The sequence below is a fragment of the Aythya marila genome (assembly GCF_965140915.1).
Source record: "Aythya marila genome assembly, chromosome: 29".
NCBI lineage: Eukaryota > Metazoa > Chordata > Aves > Anseriformes > Anatidae > Aythya > Aythya marila.
This window is the reverse complement of record NC_139070.1, coordinates 836783-854934: the sequence shown is the minus strand read 5'-3', so window position 1 is coordinate 854934 and position 18152 is coordinate 836783. Positions and strand designations below refer to the sequence as shown.

The following is an 18152-nucleotide window of genomic DNA, read 5'->3' as shown; positions in this document are numbered from 1 at the left end:
GGGCCCTCCCCAGCGTGTTCCCCCTATGCCGCTGCTCGGCGCGGAGATGCCCCGCTTTTTGCTCAAACTGCTGGTGCTCTCAGCTCTGCTTTCTGGCTGCTGCTCTGCACGCCCTGGATTCAGGGACTGTGATCCCCTGCTTGACCCCGGCACTGACACTTTAAATCAATGCCCTGGCGCAGGCTGCCTGTGGGTGCACCATCCCTGGCAGTGCCCAAGGCCAGGCTGGATGGAGCTGGGGGCTGCCTGGGCTGGGGGCAGGGGTCCCTGTCCACTGCAGGGGGGTTGGAACAAGGTGGGCTTTAAGATCCCTTCCAACCCCAACCACTCGGTGATTCTGTGAAATTCCCAGGATCTTCCCCCCACCAGGGAATAGGCTTTAATCACCCAAACCCCATTTTGCTCCTCCTTTGCTGGGAGTTGCTGGTTCTTCCCTCTGGTGGGAAGGCAAGCAGAGGGGATGGATGAACTGAGCAAGAAAAGCCAGAACAAGGAGGTGCAAGCAGCCTGCAATGGACGCCCCTTTTCTTGCAGCTTCAGCGGACTGTGATTTCAAGGTTGTTTCTAAACAGGGACAGGACTGTACTGGGAAAAGGCACACACTGTGATAGCAGGAGCACCAGGGACTCCTGCAATTTTACTTTCTCCCTGTGTATTCAAGAATAAAATTGACAAAAATTAGTTGACACTTTGTTCCTTTTTCTTTTCCACCAATAATATCACTGATATTACAATGAGTAGATATTAAAGGTCATTAGAATTCTCACAAGGATATCTTTGAAGTTAAAAACAAAATTCAAGGTCACACATGACAACTTCAGCCCTGGCTATGGCAGTTTCACCAGGCTGACCTCAGCTGTGTGCTGTGAAATTTTCCCCATGGTGGTTACCCATGAGAGGACCGATGGGTGGACTTCACTATTGCCCATCACGCACCCTTCCAGTAAGTGATCTCAGCACAAACTGTTTGCCCCACAATGTGTTCCATTACCTCCTTTAGCTAGGCAGTAACACCACACTGGGAGGCTGTCCCTCATATAAGTGCTAATCAGGATAATGAAGCGTGTGCCTCAGCACGTGAGGCGTGTCTGAGCATGCCAGGAATGTTCTCCCTAGGTGCAGGAAGGTGCGGGTCAGCCTCTTCCCCACGGACACGCTGCTAATGTGCTGCTTCTCTCTCACTTTAGCAGAAAAGCCTTTCACTATGCACATTAAAATACCCAGTGTTTTTTCTTTGTATTGCCTTAGCATAGCCCCAACAATCCCCACTAGCAATTCCCAAGGAAAATCAGGGGGAAAAAAATAATTTGTATTTACTTAAGACAGAAAACCTGCCATGGAAAGGCCGCAGGCCAGCTCAGTCCTCACACCTCCAGCTTGGCTCTGGTCTCTCTTGTCTTCGAAACTTCTTTTCACCCGTCCCAGCCACAGGACTCTTTCTCTAGCCTGCCCAGGTCCTGTCCTCCAGCAGTCTGGGGCACTCACCCTAATTTGGTGCCACCTGTGGACTTGCTGAGTCCACCTCATCATCCAGGGCATTAATGAAGATGTCAGCCAACATCAGCCAATGTTAAACCCACCATATAGTTTACCCATTCCAGGCCATACTTCCACCAGTTTAACCACAAGGCTGCTGTGGCAGACACTGCCGAAAACCTTGCAAAAGTCAAGGCAGCGCCATCCATTGCACTCCCCATCCACAGAACCGACATCATCATCATCATCATCATCATCACCGAAACCCATCAGCATGATTTGCCCTCAGTGGCTCTGTGCTGGCTCTTCCCAGACCCCTGTTTGTGCTTCAGACACCTGGAAATGCTCCCCGTGGGTAGCAGAGTGGGAATGCCGGGGTGATAACGCTGTGCACATGGAGGCTCCTGACTCATAGGTCACCCATCAGCCTGCACGCGGTGTCTCGGTCCTCTGGAGCTGGTGAATAAGTACGATATTACCTGCCTCATATAGACTACGTGTGGCTTAAACTCTGTGAGTCCTTTATGTGCACTACACAGTAACTATGGTATAATTAAAAGATACTTATCAAGAATCATGAGTCAAGCAGAACATGCCAAGTCCTGGGAACAGCATCCAAATGGAGGGGATGTTTTGTCAATAAATAATTTAGTCCTCGTTCCTGCAGTGTGTTTCATTTACAAGGGGAAGACTTGGAACTGTATAAAAGGGCTCGGTCCCTTTGCCTCTCACAATCTGTTCCCCCACTCAGCGTCTGCCTTCTCCTTGTGAATTGGGTAAGACAGCTCAGAGCACCTGGGTTCATTTTTGGATGGGTGTCTGGATTTAGGATGTCACAGACCGAGCATACTAGTGCTTTCCTTTAGACTGTGCTCCTCACACAGGGGCTAGAGGATGGTGGGCTAAGCCGCAAAAGAAGCCTTTGAGGGACTTGGGTTCAGGATTTTCAGCAATGTCGCTATGTGCTGCAATGCTATATGGCTGCCTCTGTTCTTGGAGACGGGAAAAAAAAAATAAGAGTAAGGTCAGAAAGAGGGTTTGGACATACTGAGTGACAGCAAGGACTTTCTTTAGATCCTGGGTTTTAGGATAAGCAAAGCTGGACTATGCATGGGACACCAAAGTAGCTTATGAGAAGTTAAATGAAAACAGAGATGAAAACACAAGCTTCTTCATGTTTTTTTCAGATTTTTCCCTACAACTGCACTATGATATACTCCTCTGGAAGGGAATCCTACTTCAACTTGAACTCAACCTGGTACGACCCCTCAGGGTCCTGGCTGGACACGCGGCGCACGCCCTTTCGCTACGGCTATGAGACCTGCTCCTCGGGGTGCGACGGCGAAGGTGTGGAAGGAATGAGGGGGCACAACTACCGGCACTATGGCTACCGGCAGCCGGTCTGCTCCGAGCGGTGCCACAGCTACACAGCGGCTGATTCGTGCCACGGAGGCGGGGGCTGTGTCAGGAGACCCACCTACAGCTATGGCTCCACGGGGGGATGCCACGGCTACGGGCGGTCGGTGTGCTCCGAGAGGTGCCACACATCCTCGGGTTCATGCCATGGAGGTGGTGGTTCCAGCTGCGTCAGGAGACCCACCTACAGCTACGGCTCAACCGGGGGATGCCACAGCTACGGGAGGTCGGTGTGCTCTGAGAGGTGCCACACGTCCTCCGGAGGAGGATGCCATGAGACCCGCCAGAGCTCAGGGTACCAGCCATGCTGCAGCAAGCCGGTGCAGCGGGTGCCGCAGATCTGCCCACTGCCCACCTACCCCATCCCAGTACAGCAAGGCTGTGTGCCTGTAGCAAAGTGCATCCCCAGCCAGCAGAAGCAGCAGGTCTGCAAAGTGCCGGCCCGGAAAATAAAGTAGAGGATGTGAGGAGTGGGGATGAACGGGAAACTTCTCATCCTCGCAACATCGCCCCAGTTTTCGGCATGTCCTGTGTCGCTCAAGGGTTTCCACTCTTCTTGTCATTTTGCTTGTAACGTGCTTTGAAGATGTAACCCACTGTCTCAGTGTGAAATATTAAGTGCTGTTCCTTATCTTGGTGGCTCATGTAATGAAACACCCTGCACTGTGATCAATTCACCTCCCACAGTTCTTTCACAGCAGATGCAGAGCCAATAAAAAGTACAGCTCATGACCCCCTTGTATCTGTGTTTTCTACTTCATCCCTTTGAATTGCTTCTGACCCTTCCTGTGGTGGAATCTGATGTCTGCAGCACCCCCGTTCACCCTTACTTCAAGGCTCCTGGTTGATTCAGACCAGTTTCACACTATTCCTCCTCCAGGCACACCTTCCCTGTTGAGAAAAAGCTAACAGTTTTCATCACATACTCTGTGTGCAACCCAGCAATTAAATACTAATATATTAACATGAAAAAAAAAAAAATAAAAACACACCACACACACTTTGTCAGAGAGGTAAAAAGAAGAGTTCTGCTTGGCACCTCATTTCATTCATTGCCCTCTGTATCCTGGGCAGCCAGAGCTCAGCAACGTTCGGTGCCACTCTGATGGGTGCTGATGGGGTCAGGGAGGGGTGAGACCTCTCGGGGATGGAGCCTTCGAGCTGGGGGAGGAATGGGGACTGTTTAGCTAGGAATACAAGCCAAATGGGGATCAGAAGCGTGGCAGTAGACAGGGGAGGAGTTGGCTGGACCCACTCTCTTTAGCAGGGCAAAAGGCCCCCAGCCCCCTATAGGGCCAGGTCAGGGGGGTTAGAGGAGCTCCCCGGGGGGATTGCTGGCAGCAAAGCAGGGACCTGCAACTGGTGACTCACAGCCTCATGTCCCAGGAGGCTCCTCGCACCTCACCCAGCCCAGGCAAGAGCCTCCAATGTCCCCACCGCCCAGCGTCCTGCCCAGCCCAGCCTGCAGGATGTGACACATCGCAGTCAGCTGCTCGGCAGCGTTAGAGGTGGAGATTTCTCCTGCAGCACAACCTGGAGAGGAAAAGGAGGCGATGCAGGTGCAAGGTGCCCCTTACTGGAATGGAGGCTTTGTCAGTGCAAGCGTGGGGCTCTCGACATGCCAGCCTTCCTCACTGGGCTCTTCCTCACCCAGGCACACAGGATGATGCCATGACACATTGAGGATCACACAGCTCCCATCCCAAGCATGGCTCCTTGGGCTGTCCCCGCCCTGTGCAGCCCAACAGCACAGCCCACGGGCCTCGAGCGCTCAGGCTGCAATGGCTTGGCCACCCCATGGCATGCAATGTCACTTGTGAGCACCTTGGGGACCTCTTTGGGAAGGATGGTGCCAGCAAAACTTTCACAGGAAAGGATGGGGCTGGGGCAAAGTGACAAATCCACTTCAGATCCCTTCTGGAGCTCACTGGGCTGGGGAAAGGAGGGATGGGACAGATGTCAGGAGGGCAGCTCCTGCTTTCCACTCCCCAGGACAGGAATTGCTTTGCCTAAGCCAATTTGACATAGGTTTGTCCAACCTCTAGTGAGGGGGATTCCGCATGAATAAAACCTACCTGCAAACAAAAAGGGATTTGGAAGTTTGTACTTGTGCCAGACTTGTCCCACAGATTCTTCTAAGGTGTAGTATTTTTTTCTGTGCTTCATTTATCCCCTCTGTAAATTGAAAACCAATAACTGAAATATGGAATAATCATGACCAGTATTAGGACAATTGCAAATGCAATTCTTTCCATAAAACCAACAAATTACACACAGAACAAACCTGCAATCCACTCCATGTAGGACCAAGGGACTCAGGAAAGCATTTCCCAAAGTCTAGGTGCTTTGTACAAGAACCTTGGGTCTCAGGCAGCAGCTATAGGGTCAGACACAGGTCTGGGTCTCTAACATGCATGAGCATCCTCCCTGCCAGACCGTGTTCAGGTGGATGTGTCTATCGTTGAGAGAAGTGATAAACATGTTTGTCACCATCCAGGTGATCCAGGGTGCAATTAGTGCTTCATCGTGAATAATAGTTTCACAAGAATCTTCATTCTTCTGTCATTTGTGAAATATCCCCAGACACGTTCCAGTTTCCTCTCGGACCTCTTCAATCAAGTGATTCAGCTCCACTGCCTAGCAGTGAATTTCCTGGACACTATTTTATTTCAGTCTGTCCATGCTATTATTAATATTACAGTGGCCTCTAGAGTCCTGGCTGGGATCAGGCTGCATGTGCTCCACAGGCAGAAAGCCACTTTCCTCCCCAAAGCAGAGCACTAAAGGGCAGAGACACAAATCCCAATTTACATGTGAAGACAGAAGCAGAGAGGGAGGGAAGAGCTCAAAAAGCTACAGAGCTTTTTTTCCCTCTTTTTTCTCCTATCTGAGTGTCAGAAAGGAGATCAGTATCAGACACTGGGAGCAAATGTCAGGGGGATGGGACAAATGGCCTTGTGAGCCTCCTGTTGGGATGCGTTTGATTTCCTTATAGGGTCTTAAATTCCTTCTGTTTGGGTTAAATGTCTCTCCTTCAGTTAAGAAGGACTGACTTAAAATATTACATCACTCCTTTGTGCTTCTTTGCTGTTTTAGTCAGAAATAGGTTTATCATCAATGCTGCTCCCCTGCCTCCCAGTCCATGCCCAGCCTGCATTCCCCATTCCCATCGCTCCAACTGGATGCATCCAGCAGGAGTTTGCTCCAAAGTCTCCCACCTGAAAACCCCAAACCCAAACCTCAGGAATGGGTTCAGACCCCAGAGGCCTATCCACTCCTTCTGTACCCCAACAGGACCAGCCCCTATTGCCCTGGGGCCAGTGGAGGATGCTCACACTCATTTCAGGGCACCAGCCCCAGGCTCTTCGCTCACCTCCTGCCGACCCATCATGTGCTCATACCTGCATCCTTAATTCCCTTTATCTCTTTCGCCCACTCACAACCTAGATTTTTTTTTTTCACAAGCTGCCCAAACACACTCATTTATCCTACACACCACCATGGCCTTTTTTTAGCCATTTTTTTCTGCTGGGTCCCTTGGCAACCCATAAAACCCCAAGACCAACATCCCACCCCATTATTCCACCTTCCTACAACATGTTCACATTGCTGAATTGGACTCTTGGCTGCTTCATGCAAGGCAAATGCAGCAGGCAAGTATTTCGGGTAAATGCAGCACAACTATCCAGAAACCTCCCCATCCCTGCACATGAACAACACCAGGTGTGGTGGGCAATTAACATTTTTATGGAGTAACAAGAGGAATGGTGATCCCAAAGGCAGGATATTGATCTGTTTGCAACACCGTGAGTCAAAATAGGAGAGTAAAAACTCCAATTAGTGAAGTGTTTGCAGTGGTGAACAATCAAGTCTCTCCGGTGGGAGCTCCTCTTGTTTCCGGAGGAAAAATCCCGAGCACCCTATAAAAGACCTCACACCCCATTTCTCCTCATTCTCTCAGCTTCACATCTCCTCTTGAGCTCCTGCTGAACAGAGTAAGTCCAGCTCAAACTCCTGCGTCAAAAGACAATTGCCAACTTTGTCCTTGGCCACTTCTCTTACGCTTCTCATCTGTGTGCCTGTCTCTGCTCACAGTAGCTCAGTCCTTCTGGCTATGTTGTCTTCTCTTTCTGTATGTGAGTAAAAGAAAGTAACTAGAAAAAACTTAAAACTTTCTGCTTCAGGCTGTTGAGGTCAGGACTCTTCAACTCAAGCGCTGGACTCTGGCCACCACTTCTCACTAATCCCCGAGTACCTTAACATCTATCTTACATCTTTGCTAAGCATGGAAGTGGAAGGGTTAGGGTTAGGGGTATGCATCACTAATTTTTCTCTATTCTTCAAGAACCTGGTTTATAATGATAATATATTCTTGATATGTAATCCCACATAATGGCACTGCTGCTGCTGGCTGGCAGACACGGCAGTGCCTCTTGCCTTTGCACCCACTCTAAGGTGACGGTCTTTCTAACAGCCCTGTGAAGATGTGCTCCCGCCAGGACAAGGACCAGTGCCACCGGCAAGAGCGATCCTTGTGCCACAGCAGTGAAGGGTGCCACGGGAGCAGCGGGGGATCTGGATGCCATGGGAGCAGCGGGGGATCCGGATGCCACAGGAGCAGAGGATCCGGGTGCCATGGGAGCACTGGTGGATCTGGGTGCCATGGGAGCAGTGGGGGGTCTGGATGCCACAGAAGCAGGGAGGGATCCTGCCATAGAAAGCCACAAGATTGCCAGCAGCAAATTTATCAGGTGTCAAAGATGAAGTGATCGGGTCACTGCCTGCTTGTGGTGCACATGTTCCAAAATCCTTGCATGTCTCCCAGCAATCATAAAATGCAATGTCTCTTCTCCCTCTCCTGGCCAGTCTTGTACCTCTGATGAGCTTATGCGTAGGTGCCAGAAATGTGCTGTGCATATTCAGTCTGACATGGTTTTCTCTGTATCAGTCTTTGACAATAAATGAGCCATAACCATTTGGAGTGCATTGACAGTTTTGTGTTCATGGTTTTTCTTTCCCCTTGCATTTCATATCATGGTGGTGCAACACCTTGTGCTTGTTTAATGGCTCTGAATTGACCCTGCGCAGGTCCAAGCAATGGGGTGGGCACTGCCACTGTCTCCTTTATGAGCTCCTAATGAAAAAAGGAGAATAAATATTTTTAAATGCTGGCATTTTCGGAGGCTGGCTCACACATCCACAGTGCAGGCTGTTCTCCTCCACACCATCTTCCCACCGAGACCCCATAGGATGCGTTGCTTAAATCTTTGGGACCAGCTCCGGACACACAGAGGGGTGACACAGAAAAAGTCCTCTGGGGTGAGGGGATGGGGGCAAAAAACCCTTCCATTGCCATCTGCCCTTGAGGCACCATCCCCAGGGCAGGTGTCTCCATGTGCCGGTGACAATCCCTCCAGACAGCCTTTCCAGAAGCCCCCTGCCCAGTGCTTGGAGAGCCCTGGGTCGAGCCAGAGGTGTAGCACGATGCTAGTGGTACATGATGAACTGATAAATTTCTTCTCAGCACGTAATTAAATGGAATTGTGTAATTTATTGGTCTGCTATTGCCGTTCATGAAATGGTTGTTGCCCTTGTAAGATGATTCCCGAGTGTGTCACGATGATCAGAAATATCTGGCATTGCTGAAAAGGGTGCAGACAGAAACAAACTCCCTGGGCAGGCTGCGCTCAGCACAGGAGCACTGAATCGATTGAAAAAGCCGGTTCTGTGGCTTCGTGCCTTACGTCCCAATTACAAGTCCCATTCTCAAGGCATGCTAAGGAGGACATGCACAAAACTCAGAGGTGCCCAGGGCTGCTGATCTTTAACACACTCAGTTCATCAAAAATGTGAGGAACTGAACACAGCACAACTTCCAGAGATAAAAATTACACTTAACCTTTTATTCACGGAGAACACTTACTATATTTCTTCTAATGGCAGATCAAAATACAATTAAAAAGAAGTGATCAAACCTGAGTACAGTTTGCTCTGACACTGTTCTAGCTCGTAACAGCAATTAAGCAATACAAAAGAAGCATTTAGATTACGTGCCTGATTCATTAGCCCTGCCCTGCCCTCCCGCCTTTCTAAAAATCCTCCGCATTTAGGTAGCAGCAAATGTGTCAGATGTTTTCCGGATGAGGAACTGCTCAGGATGGGCAGCACGTTAACAAAAGGCTCAAGAACCAGGTCTCAAAGCAAGAGCTGACACTGGGCTGGAGATATACTTCCACGCCTGGGTTTTCTTGGTTTTATAGCCGTTCCCCAAAACACGCTGCATCTCATAACAGTGTGAGCAAAGTAGGGATGGGGCTATGGCTGTTGTGCGGGCCTGGGAGTAGCATGAAAACTTAAATGGAAAAATTAAATGCATGAAGAAAAAAAAATAAAAGGCAGCAGAGTTGGACCAAGAATACTACACAGTCCTCAAGTGTAATGAACATGGTGGAGGACAGGGAGCCCTTCAGTAGCCATGATTTGAGCATCTCTTCAGGCAGGCAAAATACTTCAACGTTGCTTGTGGTCAGCCAGTATTTGCTGAGCTCTGGCAAAATCTCAGCAGTTCCTTATTTCATCTGACTGTTCACAGTACTGATTTTAGTCTTTTATTCACTGCCTATGCAATAACTGAAATATCTTCCATGAGTAGTTGCAGAAAAGGGCAAAATGAGATCTGTGGTCCTCAGCACATACCCAGAGCCCAAGCAGAGGAGGTAGTGGAAAGGTACAAGGACTATCCCAAATTACTGCTTGTAATTAGCTCTCATTGCAAACACAGTGCGTGGCCTCAAGGCTCCTGTGGGTCTGTGCATTAGTCAAAATAACACATGGATTTCTTGGCCAATTATGAACTAATTGGGGAGAAAAGGGCTCCAAAAATGATGTTACTACCAGCTTGGAGAAAGTCCCTGGGGTCTGCCAGCTCCCCAAGGCACAGCACCCACCACAGGCCACCGCACGTCACTGAGGGCAGCACCCACGGGAGCCTTCTCCTCCACTCATGACCTCAAAGCAGCCACCAGTGCTGCCACTCCGGCATTAATCACAGGCTGAAAGTTAACCACATAATTATGCACCTTGCTCATCTGAGATCACTACCTAGGGCAGATCTTCCCCCTTCCAAAAATAAGAATCCCAGATGCTTTTGGTCCTTCTCACAAAAGGCAGAAAACTTTTGGGCCAATAAAAAGTTTTATAGGAGCTGCCTTTTCTCTTTCTTCACAACTGCATCCTGTTCCTGCTAGGTTAGCAGAACCCAGCCAGCAGTGGTATCCATCCAACTGCTATTAAGGTAGAGCTCTACAGTGCCAAAGGCATTGCTGGTACTTCCAGAAACATCTCTGGGTTTGTGGGTGTTTAAGAGCTCCCCTAGACCTTTTAACAGGTGTACATGACACAGGTCCAGGACATCGCCACATCCAGCTCTGGGTCTCCAGCATGAGGCGGATGTGGGGCTGTTGGAGCGGGGCCAGAGGAGGCCGCGAGGCTGCTTGGGGGCTGTAGCACCTCTGGCCAAGCAGACAACAGAGGAGCTGCAGTGGTTGGCCAGAAGAAGGCTCCAGGGAGACCTCCCTGCAGCCTTTCCATACACAGAGGATTAAGAGGGTTAGGAGAACAAGGGAGACTTTCTACCAGGGCCTGGAGTGATGGGAGAAGAGGCGATGGTTTTTAAGTGAAAGAGGGCAGTTTTGGTTTAGGTATTAGCAGGAAATCCTTCACGATGAAGGCGGTGAGGTTCCCCTGCACAGGCTGCCCATACAGGTTGTGGATGCCCCATCCCTGGCAGTGCCCAAGGCCAGGCTGGATGGGATTTCGGCAGCCTGGTCAGGCAGGAGGTGTTGTGCCTATGTCAGGCATTGGAATGAGATGGATTTTAATCCCCCTTCCAACCCAAACCATCCCATCGTTCTGTGACTCTATGATTATTCCCCCTTCCACTTCCCCCCAAAGGCGAAGCAATCCTGAGCTGCAATCAACACCAAAAACAAGCTGTGGAAATCAGGGCCACCCACGCGACTCCCCCACCAGAGCTAAGTGCAGGTAAGGCTAGTAATTAAATATTTATGTGGCACAGGAAAGACAGCCGATAACGAGAGGCGATACCCAGCGCAGACAAGGTGAGTCACACAGGCAACCCAAAGAGTGGGGAGGCAAAAAAAAAAAAAAAAAAAAGCCACCAGTGAATTAAATGAGCAGACAGACCTATGCAATGGGGAGGTGTTTCATTTCCAGACCACATCTGCAGAAAGGGTATAAAAGCGCAGCTGTCCCAGAGAGACGCATTGCATCCTCATCCCTTCATTGCACGAGCACCTCGGGTAAGAGCAGCGATGCTGCGGGGCTCTGGGCTCAGTGGGGTTGGAGTTTGCTCCATGGGTGCTCAAGAGCAGGGAGATGGGGTGAGGAGGGAGTGCAGGGCTCCAGAAGGGCGATGCTGAAAGAGGGCAGAGAAGTTTGGAGCCAGAGGGAGGTCCTGGGGCACTGCTTTGTGAGTTTTTTGGAAAACCCAGCCACGTTCCCCCTGTCCAACAACTCCAGATGCCTCCTAGCATCTCTGGAGACAGCTCCACTTGGACAACCACAGAGGTTCTGGAAGAGACTTGTGGCACTAATGGACCTGGTTTAGTGGTGGGACTTGGTAGGTCAGACTTGGACTTGATGATCCTGAAGGTGTTTTCCAACCTAGATGGCTCTACGATTCTGTGATTCTTAAGTTTAGAGGTGATTGTGGGAGCTGGCGAGGAACAGATAAATGTAACTTCCAGAGTCCTCTTCCATGGAAAAGCAGAAATGGGAAAGGAAAACCCTGACAGCCGCTCTCTCCCACAGGCCACTCCAGCACACAAGGATGTGCTCCCGCCAGGAGAAGGACCACTGCCACAAGCAGGAGCGCTACATCCGACAGAGCAGTGGCGGCTGCCACAGCTCCGGCGGTGGTGGCTGTCACAGCAGTGGCGGTGGTGGCTGTCACAGCTCTGGTGGCGGTGGTGGCTGTCACAGCTCCGGTGGTGGCGGTGGCTGTCACAGCTCCGGTGGCGGTGGATGTCACAGCTCTGGTGGTGGTGGATGTCACAGCTCTGGAGGCTCCAGCTGCCACGGGAAGCCACAGGTGGTGTGCCAGCAGCAGCAGCAGCAGCAGCAGCAGGTCCACCAGCTGCCCTCGCAGAAGCTGAAGTGATGGGGCATCCCGTGCGGCCCCGCTGCGGCAGCAGAGCCCACGCATGGACCAGCTCCATGCGGCCTCCCCGAAGCTCTGCACGCCCCGGGGCACCCGGCTGCAGCCCCCCAGCTCTGCCCCCCAGCTGCAGCTGCCTGGGATGGGCATCGCTCCTGCTTCCCTGCCGCCTGAGCCACCAGGCTGTGCCTTGGCCCCAGGAGGTGCCAGCAACCCAATAAAGCATCACATTTCTCACATCTCTCTTGTCTCAGTGTTTCCTTAAGCTCCTCATCCTTATTTTCCATGCATGCCATAGGGATGCAACTGGGGTTTTGTGGGACATAGTGTCCATACAGTTATTAACTTGTCATGTATCTTAACCAGGTGATGTCACCCCTGAGGACATGCCCAGCCCTTTAGCCCATGTGTACAAGGAGACTGTTTGGTGTTGCCTCCCAGGGAGAACTGTACTGCAGGAATGAAACAGTACAGCGTGTATAAGAACCAAATTAATTCACTGAAGACTTTGCCCTGTGTCTTTCCTGAAGCTTGTTGTGCGTGTGCCAATGTCAGATGAGATCAGCAGATACCTGCCTCTGTGGGATGTGCCACAGGATGCAAAGAATCCCCCTTCCAGGAAGAGAGCTGGCACTGAGAGAAGCCAAATGCATCTCTCTCTGCACCCAGGACCTGGCAGAGATGCTACAGGCAGGCAGGGGCCAGCCAGGGGAGAGCTTTTGCAGCTGGTAGCTGCAAGCAGCCTGGCCCAGGTGTTTTACAGTGCTGTGCAAAGGCTGACCAAGGAGCTGGGGGTGCACCATACCCCACTGCCAGCCCAGCTCATCCAGGAACAGCAGCAATGCCCTAGAACCCTGAGAAAACACTAGGAGTGACGGCTAGCTGTATGTTTTGATGGTCTTTTCCTTTGCCTCTCTGTTTTTTGTCTGTTTAAAGGTTTTAATGTCTTTTTTTGTGTTTTTTGTTTTGTTTTGTTTTTCCCCTGTAATCGTAATCTAAAAAAAGACAGAGGCTTCTATGCCCCCATTCTAATGTGTTTTCTGTCTTTAACTGAAAGTTGAATTAACTATCCTGAGAGGGTGGGCATGCAAGGAAAGCACCAACTGTTATGAAACATGGTACACGGTTAAACTGAAAATCCTCACGTGTCTTTCCCCATTGAATGAATGAGATCATCACCCAAAAAGCACTAAACTTTCCTGCACAGAATATCACCCATGACCTGGGAAAGGCAAGCCTGCTCCTAGTAACCTCTGGAAAAGACAAAAAACAATTGCATCAAGCAATGCAAAGGCTCCTTGTACAGAAATGCATTTGTCCTCAAGACCTTAGTCATGGTTTGCTGCTTGGGGTGGTAGGAGGGATGCACACAAGCCCCCCGGACATGGGGCTCAGCCCAGTCCATGCATGCAGGCACTTGCTCTAACAGCCGCACGGGTTTTGCCTGTAGCGCACTCAGCTCTAAGTGGGAGCCTGCCCAGCTCACCTGCTAATTACAATCTCAGCCACCGGTTTCTATGTGAATTTTTATGACACCAGTGGCAGCCAGCACAGTAAACACCAGCTGCATTTCGTGCTTGGCAAGGCTGCAGGAGAGCTTTTCATCCCTCCCACCTGTGGACCCCTCAGATAAGAAGAGGCAAGCTCCATGGCAGGGCAGGAGACACAAGGTGCAAAGCTCAGCCACCCAAAATATCAGACTTGAGCAGCTCACACCCTATAGAGCCCTGCTGCCCCATTTGGAGGCTTCATCCTGTTGTCACCATGCTGCTCCAGCAGGGCCACGTGCAGGACACAAGGACCACCAGCAGGCATTTGTGTGAAGGCAGACGGGAGCCACCCAACAGCTCCCAGGAGGAGTAGGAAGGAGTTAATTTTTGGTGCCACTAACGGTGTGGAATGCAATGAAATGGGAGCAGTGGGTGTGTTTGTTTTTGGGGAAGGACATCAGCTTTCTGCACAAGCACTCCAAGCCCTGGTGCCTCTTCCCCACTGCAGCTTTTCTCTGGGGCAGCAAGGGGAACTTCGGTGCCTCTTTGTGTGGTTCCCAACATTGTCTCCTGGGCCTCAGGCTTTTTCTTGGGTTCATCCTGTAAACAAGGAGCTGCCCGTGGCCCTTACAGTGACACTTTGGGGTGATGAAGGGCCTTTCGGCCAGGACAAGACGTGCAGAAGGGCCATCTGAAGACCTCCACCTTTGTGCCAGAAGACAGAACGATGAAGCACACAACACCGGATAAGTCTTTGCATTTCTCAGTATTTCCCAACCCTGTCATTAAGATGATGGAAACAGTCTTTGTCAATAAAGTATTCAAGGACCGTGCTTTCAGATGCCTGTACATGAACCTGTGACTACACAGCAGGGCTCGCAAGGCTTTCAATGGGCCCCAAGAGCATCTTCTGGCTGCTCAGGTGCCTTTTGGGGAAAATTCCCACCCTTTAGATCACAGAGGAAACCTAGGAAGTCCCTGACAAAGACCTGAGACAACTCTCTAGAGGAAGCCTGGGGGGATTGAGGAAGAAATAAAAATTAAGGAAGAAAATTTTCATCATGAGGGCAGTGAGACCCTGGACCAGGATGCCCAGAGAAGTCATGGACGCCCCCATCATCAGATGTATCCCAAGCTGGGTTGTTCGGGGCTTTGGGCAAGCTGTCCAGGTGAAAGATGGCCCTGCCTGCAGCACGGGCTTGTTGTCAATATTCTTTAAGGGTCCCTTCCAACCCAAACCATCCCAAGATTCTGTGACTTTGTCCTGGCTACACCCATGGCTTTTTTTGGCTCAAGCACCTAATGGAGAAGAGTGAGAAACTCCACTCTCCTTTGTGCGTGGATTATTTCTGGGTTTATCCATTGCCAGCTCAATAGCAGGGATTAGACTCCGAAAGCAGAGCCTCATGGGATGGGGCTATAATTATGCCTGGATTTGGTTTAACAAAACAAACCCCAAACAGACAAGACTTTGGAAACCCAGGCACCCACGGGTTTCCCTATTAAGAGCAGGTGAGGCTGCCAATTAGATACTTATGTGGCACAGGAAACAGATAAAAAAGGAATGATAGCCATCTCTAATGAGTCAGGTGAGCGATGTAAACAGAGGGTGGTTTGGTGGGGATTGGGTATTAAATTAATGGATCGCTGTGACAGAGAGCTGTCTCATTTCCGTGGAAAGGGATCTGAGATCTCTATAAAACTGCCCCTGCCCCCGAGATCTTCATTTCCTCCTTTCGCCTTCGTCTCAAGCTCAGGTAAGTCTGGCAACGTGGGTTTTCCTTCTCTGGGACAGCGTCTTCCAGAAAGGGATGCAGAGGATGGGTTTAATGCAAACTCCGCTGCTGGGGACTCGGGGATGCTCCAGGGTGGTGGCATGAAGGCATCCTCCATGGTGCCATCCTGATGGCATCCTCCATGGGAGGATGCAGGGCACTGGTCCGGAACCAGAGCTTTCCTGGGGGGTCCACAGCTCCTGTGGTGCCAGGGGTGGGATGGCAACCAGGGTGGGCATGGGGACCACCAGGGCAATGGGGGCAGTGGGACTCGTAGCAGCCCTGACAGCCCCTCTCTCCCACAGGCCACTCCAGCACACAAGGATGTGCTCCCGCCAGGAGAAGGACCACTGCCACAAGCAGGAACGCTACATCCGACAGAGCAGTGGCGGCTGCCACAGCTCCGGCGGTGGTGGCTGTCACAGCTCTGGTGGTGGTGGTGGCTGTCACAGCTCTGGTGGTGGTGGCGGTTGCCACAGCAGTGGCGGTGGTGGCTGTCACAGCTCCGGCGGTGGTGGCGGCTGTCACAGCTCCGGTGGTGGTGGATGTCACAGCTCCGGTGGCTCCAGCTGCCACGGGAAGCCACAGGTGGTGTACCAGCAGCAGCAGCAGCAGCAGCAGCAGGTCCACCAGCTGCCCTCGCAGAAGCTGAAGTGATGGGGCATCCCGTGCGGCCCCACTGTGGCAGCAGAGCCCACTCATGGACCAGCTCCATGCGGCCTCCCCGAAGCTCTGCACGCCCCGGGGCACCCGGCTGCAGCCCCCCAGCTCTGCCCCCCAGCTGCAGCTGCCTGGGATGGGCATCGCTCCTGCTTCCCTGCCGCCTGAGCCACCAGGCTGTGCCTTGGCCCCAGGAGGTGCCAGCAACCCAATAAAGCATCACATTTCTCACATCTCTCTTGTCTCAGTGTTTCCTTAAGCTCCTCATCCTTATTTTCCATTCATGCTCATTCCATATATGCCTCTCTCGCTTTCAACCCTTATGATACTCTGACCAGACCTGGTATGGATCATCCCTGGATACTCATCCCTGCTCTCCTCCACCAACTGGGCCACAGGTGATGGAGAAAACCCCAAAACCTCTCCACTCCCTGCAGGAATGCCCAGCCCTGGATTCCCCCGGTGCCCCCACATCCCAGGGGCTTTGCACTCTTTTCCCACCCCCATGGGGCTTCCTAACCTCGACATCTTTTTAGATGCAGCCCTGAGCTGGTGATCACCAGCTGGCACACAGCAATCAGGCAGGTTTTGTGTTGTACAGGTTTTATTGCTTTTTTTTAATGGTCTCACAATATTTATATAAGAAAGACAAAAATAAGCCCAAAACCCTTTTAGATATTTACAATACAGTCAAGGCAGCTGATGTAGCAACTCATTCGGACTGAAGGACTGGATCCTGCTCGCATCAGCTTGAGGGAAATATATCACTGCAGCAAACATCCATCCTCGTGGTTAAGTGACCATGAAGTGAATCCTTATCTCTGACTTTGCTCTCTGGCTTTCCAGAACTTATAGGCGAGGACAGGAATATTACACACCTGAGAGCTATCTGCAATATCTTTTTCCACTGGAGTTTGGGGTTTCCAGCATTCCCTCCTTGCTATTAAAGCAGCTTTGTTTTATTGGTTTCTGTATCAGGAGCAAAACCTTAACCAAGAATGGATGAGGAAAGGAGCCCCATTCCTCATCCTCTGATCACTCACTGTCAGCTGCACTTCTTTGTGCATCTCTCTGCTTTTTACACAAAAACATGGGTAAAAGCTTTCCTAAACTTAAAAAATAAAACTAATAAAAAAAGAAGGCTGGGATTCCCTTTTTTTTTTTTTCAATGGAAAAGGAAGACAATACACTGGCTGAGCTGTATTTATGGGACCAAAACATCTCTGAAGTGCTGAGGTGTGTTTCTGGCTCCCTCAAACCCGTGGGAATTTTGTTGTTGACTTCAAATCAGCCAGAGATGAACTCCCAACCACAGACCTTTAATTTTCCCCAAATAATTTTCTCTCTTTATTCAGTATTACTGGACAGCCTGAGTCAACTAATTGCATAATTCATTCCAGCCCTTCTGAGTAGCGATTTTTCACTTTCTACCCATTAAAACCAAAGGAGCTGGCAGAGGACAGGGTTCATACATCAGCCCTGGTTTTGCTGCTGCATTTATGTGAAGAAAACAGCAAATCTGTCCCCGTACCCCCAGATCTTCAAGCTGCATTTGCAAAGCACCCCAAAGAGACGCCCATGGAGCATCGGGACAAAAGAAATAGGAAACCCAGGGTTATTTTCGCCTCATGGAGGTAATACATGGAGTGGGGCACCGTCCTCACATCCCCCCCATCATGTGATCACACCGTGGTCTGTCCTTCGCCCACAGGGGAATTCAAGGATCCTGCAGGAGAGGGGAGAAAACACCATGGGGCAGCTGCCCCCAAGCATCCCAAAGCCCCATTAAAAGCTGGTAGCCCCCCCAAATGCCATCTCCCTGCCAGCTGCCCTGGGCAGCTGCAATGCTTTGCATGGAGTTTGTACCCAATTAGCAATGTGTGATTTTATTGGAGCTATTAAAGCTAATTAAACACTCCCAATGGGAGCTGGAGCATGGCTCCTTGCTCTACCCCATCCCATCCCATCGTCCCCAATGGGTTGTGTTTGCTGGGAAAACCAGGATGGGCAAAGCATACATGGGGCACCTTGGAGTGATGCCAGTCCTCAGGACGGACCTGTCCCTGCAGGTTAAGGCAATGCAAATGCCATTTGGGATCATCAGGTACTTACTGCCCCCTCCTTACCTCCTCATCTCCGTGCCCCAGGAGCAGCCCC

General features: G+C 50.9%; 3 protein-coding genes across 4 annotated transcripts; all 3 read left to right on the top strand.

Moving 5' to 3' along the window:
• Window positions 1-2684: 2684 nt before the first annotated feature.
• Window positions 2685-3350, top strand: LOC309888365 (uncharacterized protein; the record flags this gene model as incomplete). Its single annotated transcript, XM_082780633.1, has 1 exon — window positions 2685-3350. The coding sequence occupies one exon, from the start codon at window positions 2685-2687 to the stop codon at window positions 3348-3350; it is 666 nt and encodes a 221-aa protein (XP_082636759.1).
• Window positions 3351-7376: 4026 nt separating this feature from the next.
• LOC309888701 (uncharacterized protein) lies at window positions 7377-7661 on the top strand (the record flags this gene model as incomplete). The annotated part of the gene is made up of 1 exon (XM_082781184.1): window positions 7377-7661. One exon carries the CDS (start codon window positions 7377-7379, stop codon window positions 7659-7661), a length of 285 nt encoding a protein of 94 aa, XP_082637310.1.
• Window positions 7662-11743: 4082 nt separating this feature from the next.
• LOC309888678 (uncharacterized protein) lies at window positions 11744-15992 on the top strand (the record flags this gene model as incomplete). 2 transcript variants are annotated; one of them, XM_082781150.1, is made up of 2 exons in its annotated part: window positions 11744-12040; window positions 15936-15992. In XM_082781150.1, 2 exons carry the CDS (start codon window positions 11744-11746, stop codon window positions 15990-15992), a joined length of 354 nt encoding a protein of 117 aa, XP_082637276.1. The 2 variants fall into 2 exon arrangements, with proteins under 2 accessions (XP_082637276.1, XP_082637277.1); XM_082781151.1 differs by lacking the exon at window positions 11744-12040 and having other exon boundaries at window positions 15660-15992.
• Window positions 15993-18152: the final 2160 nt, after the last annotated feature.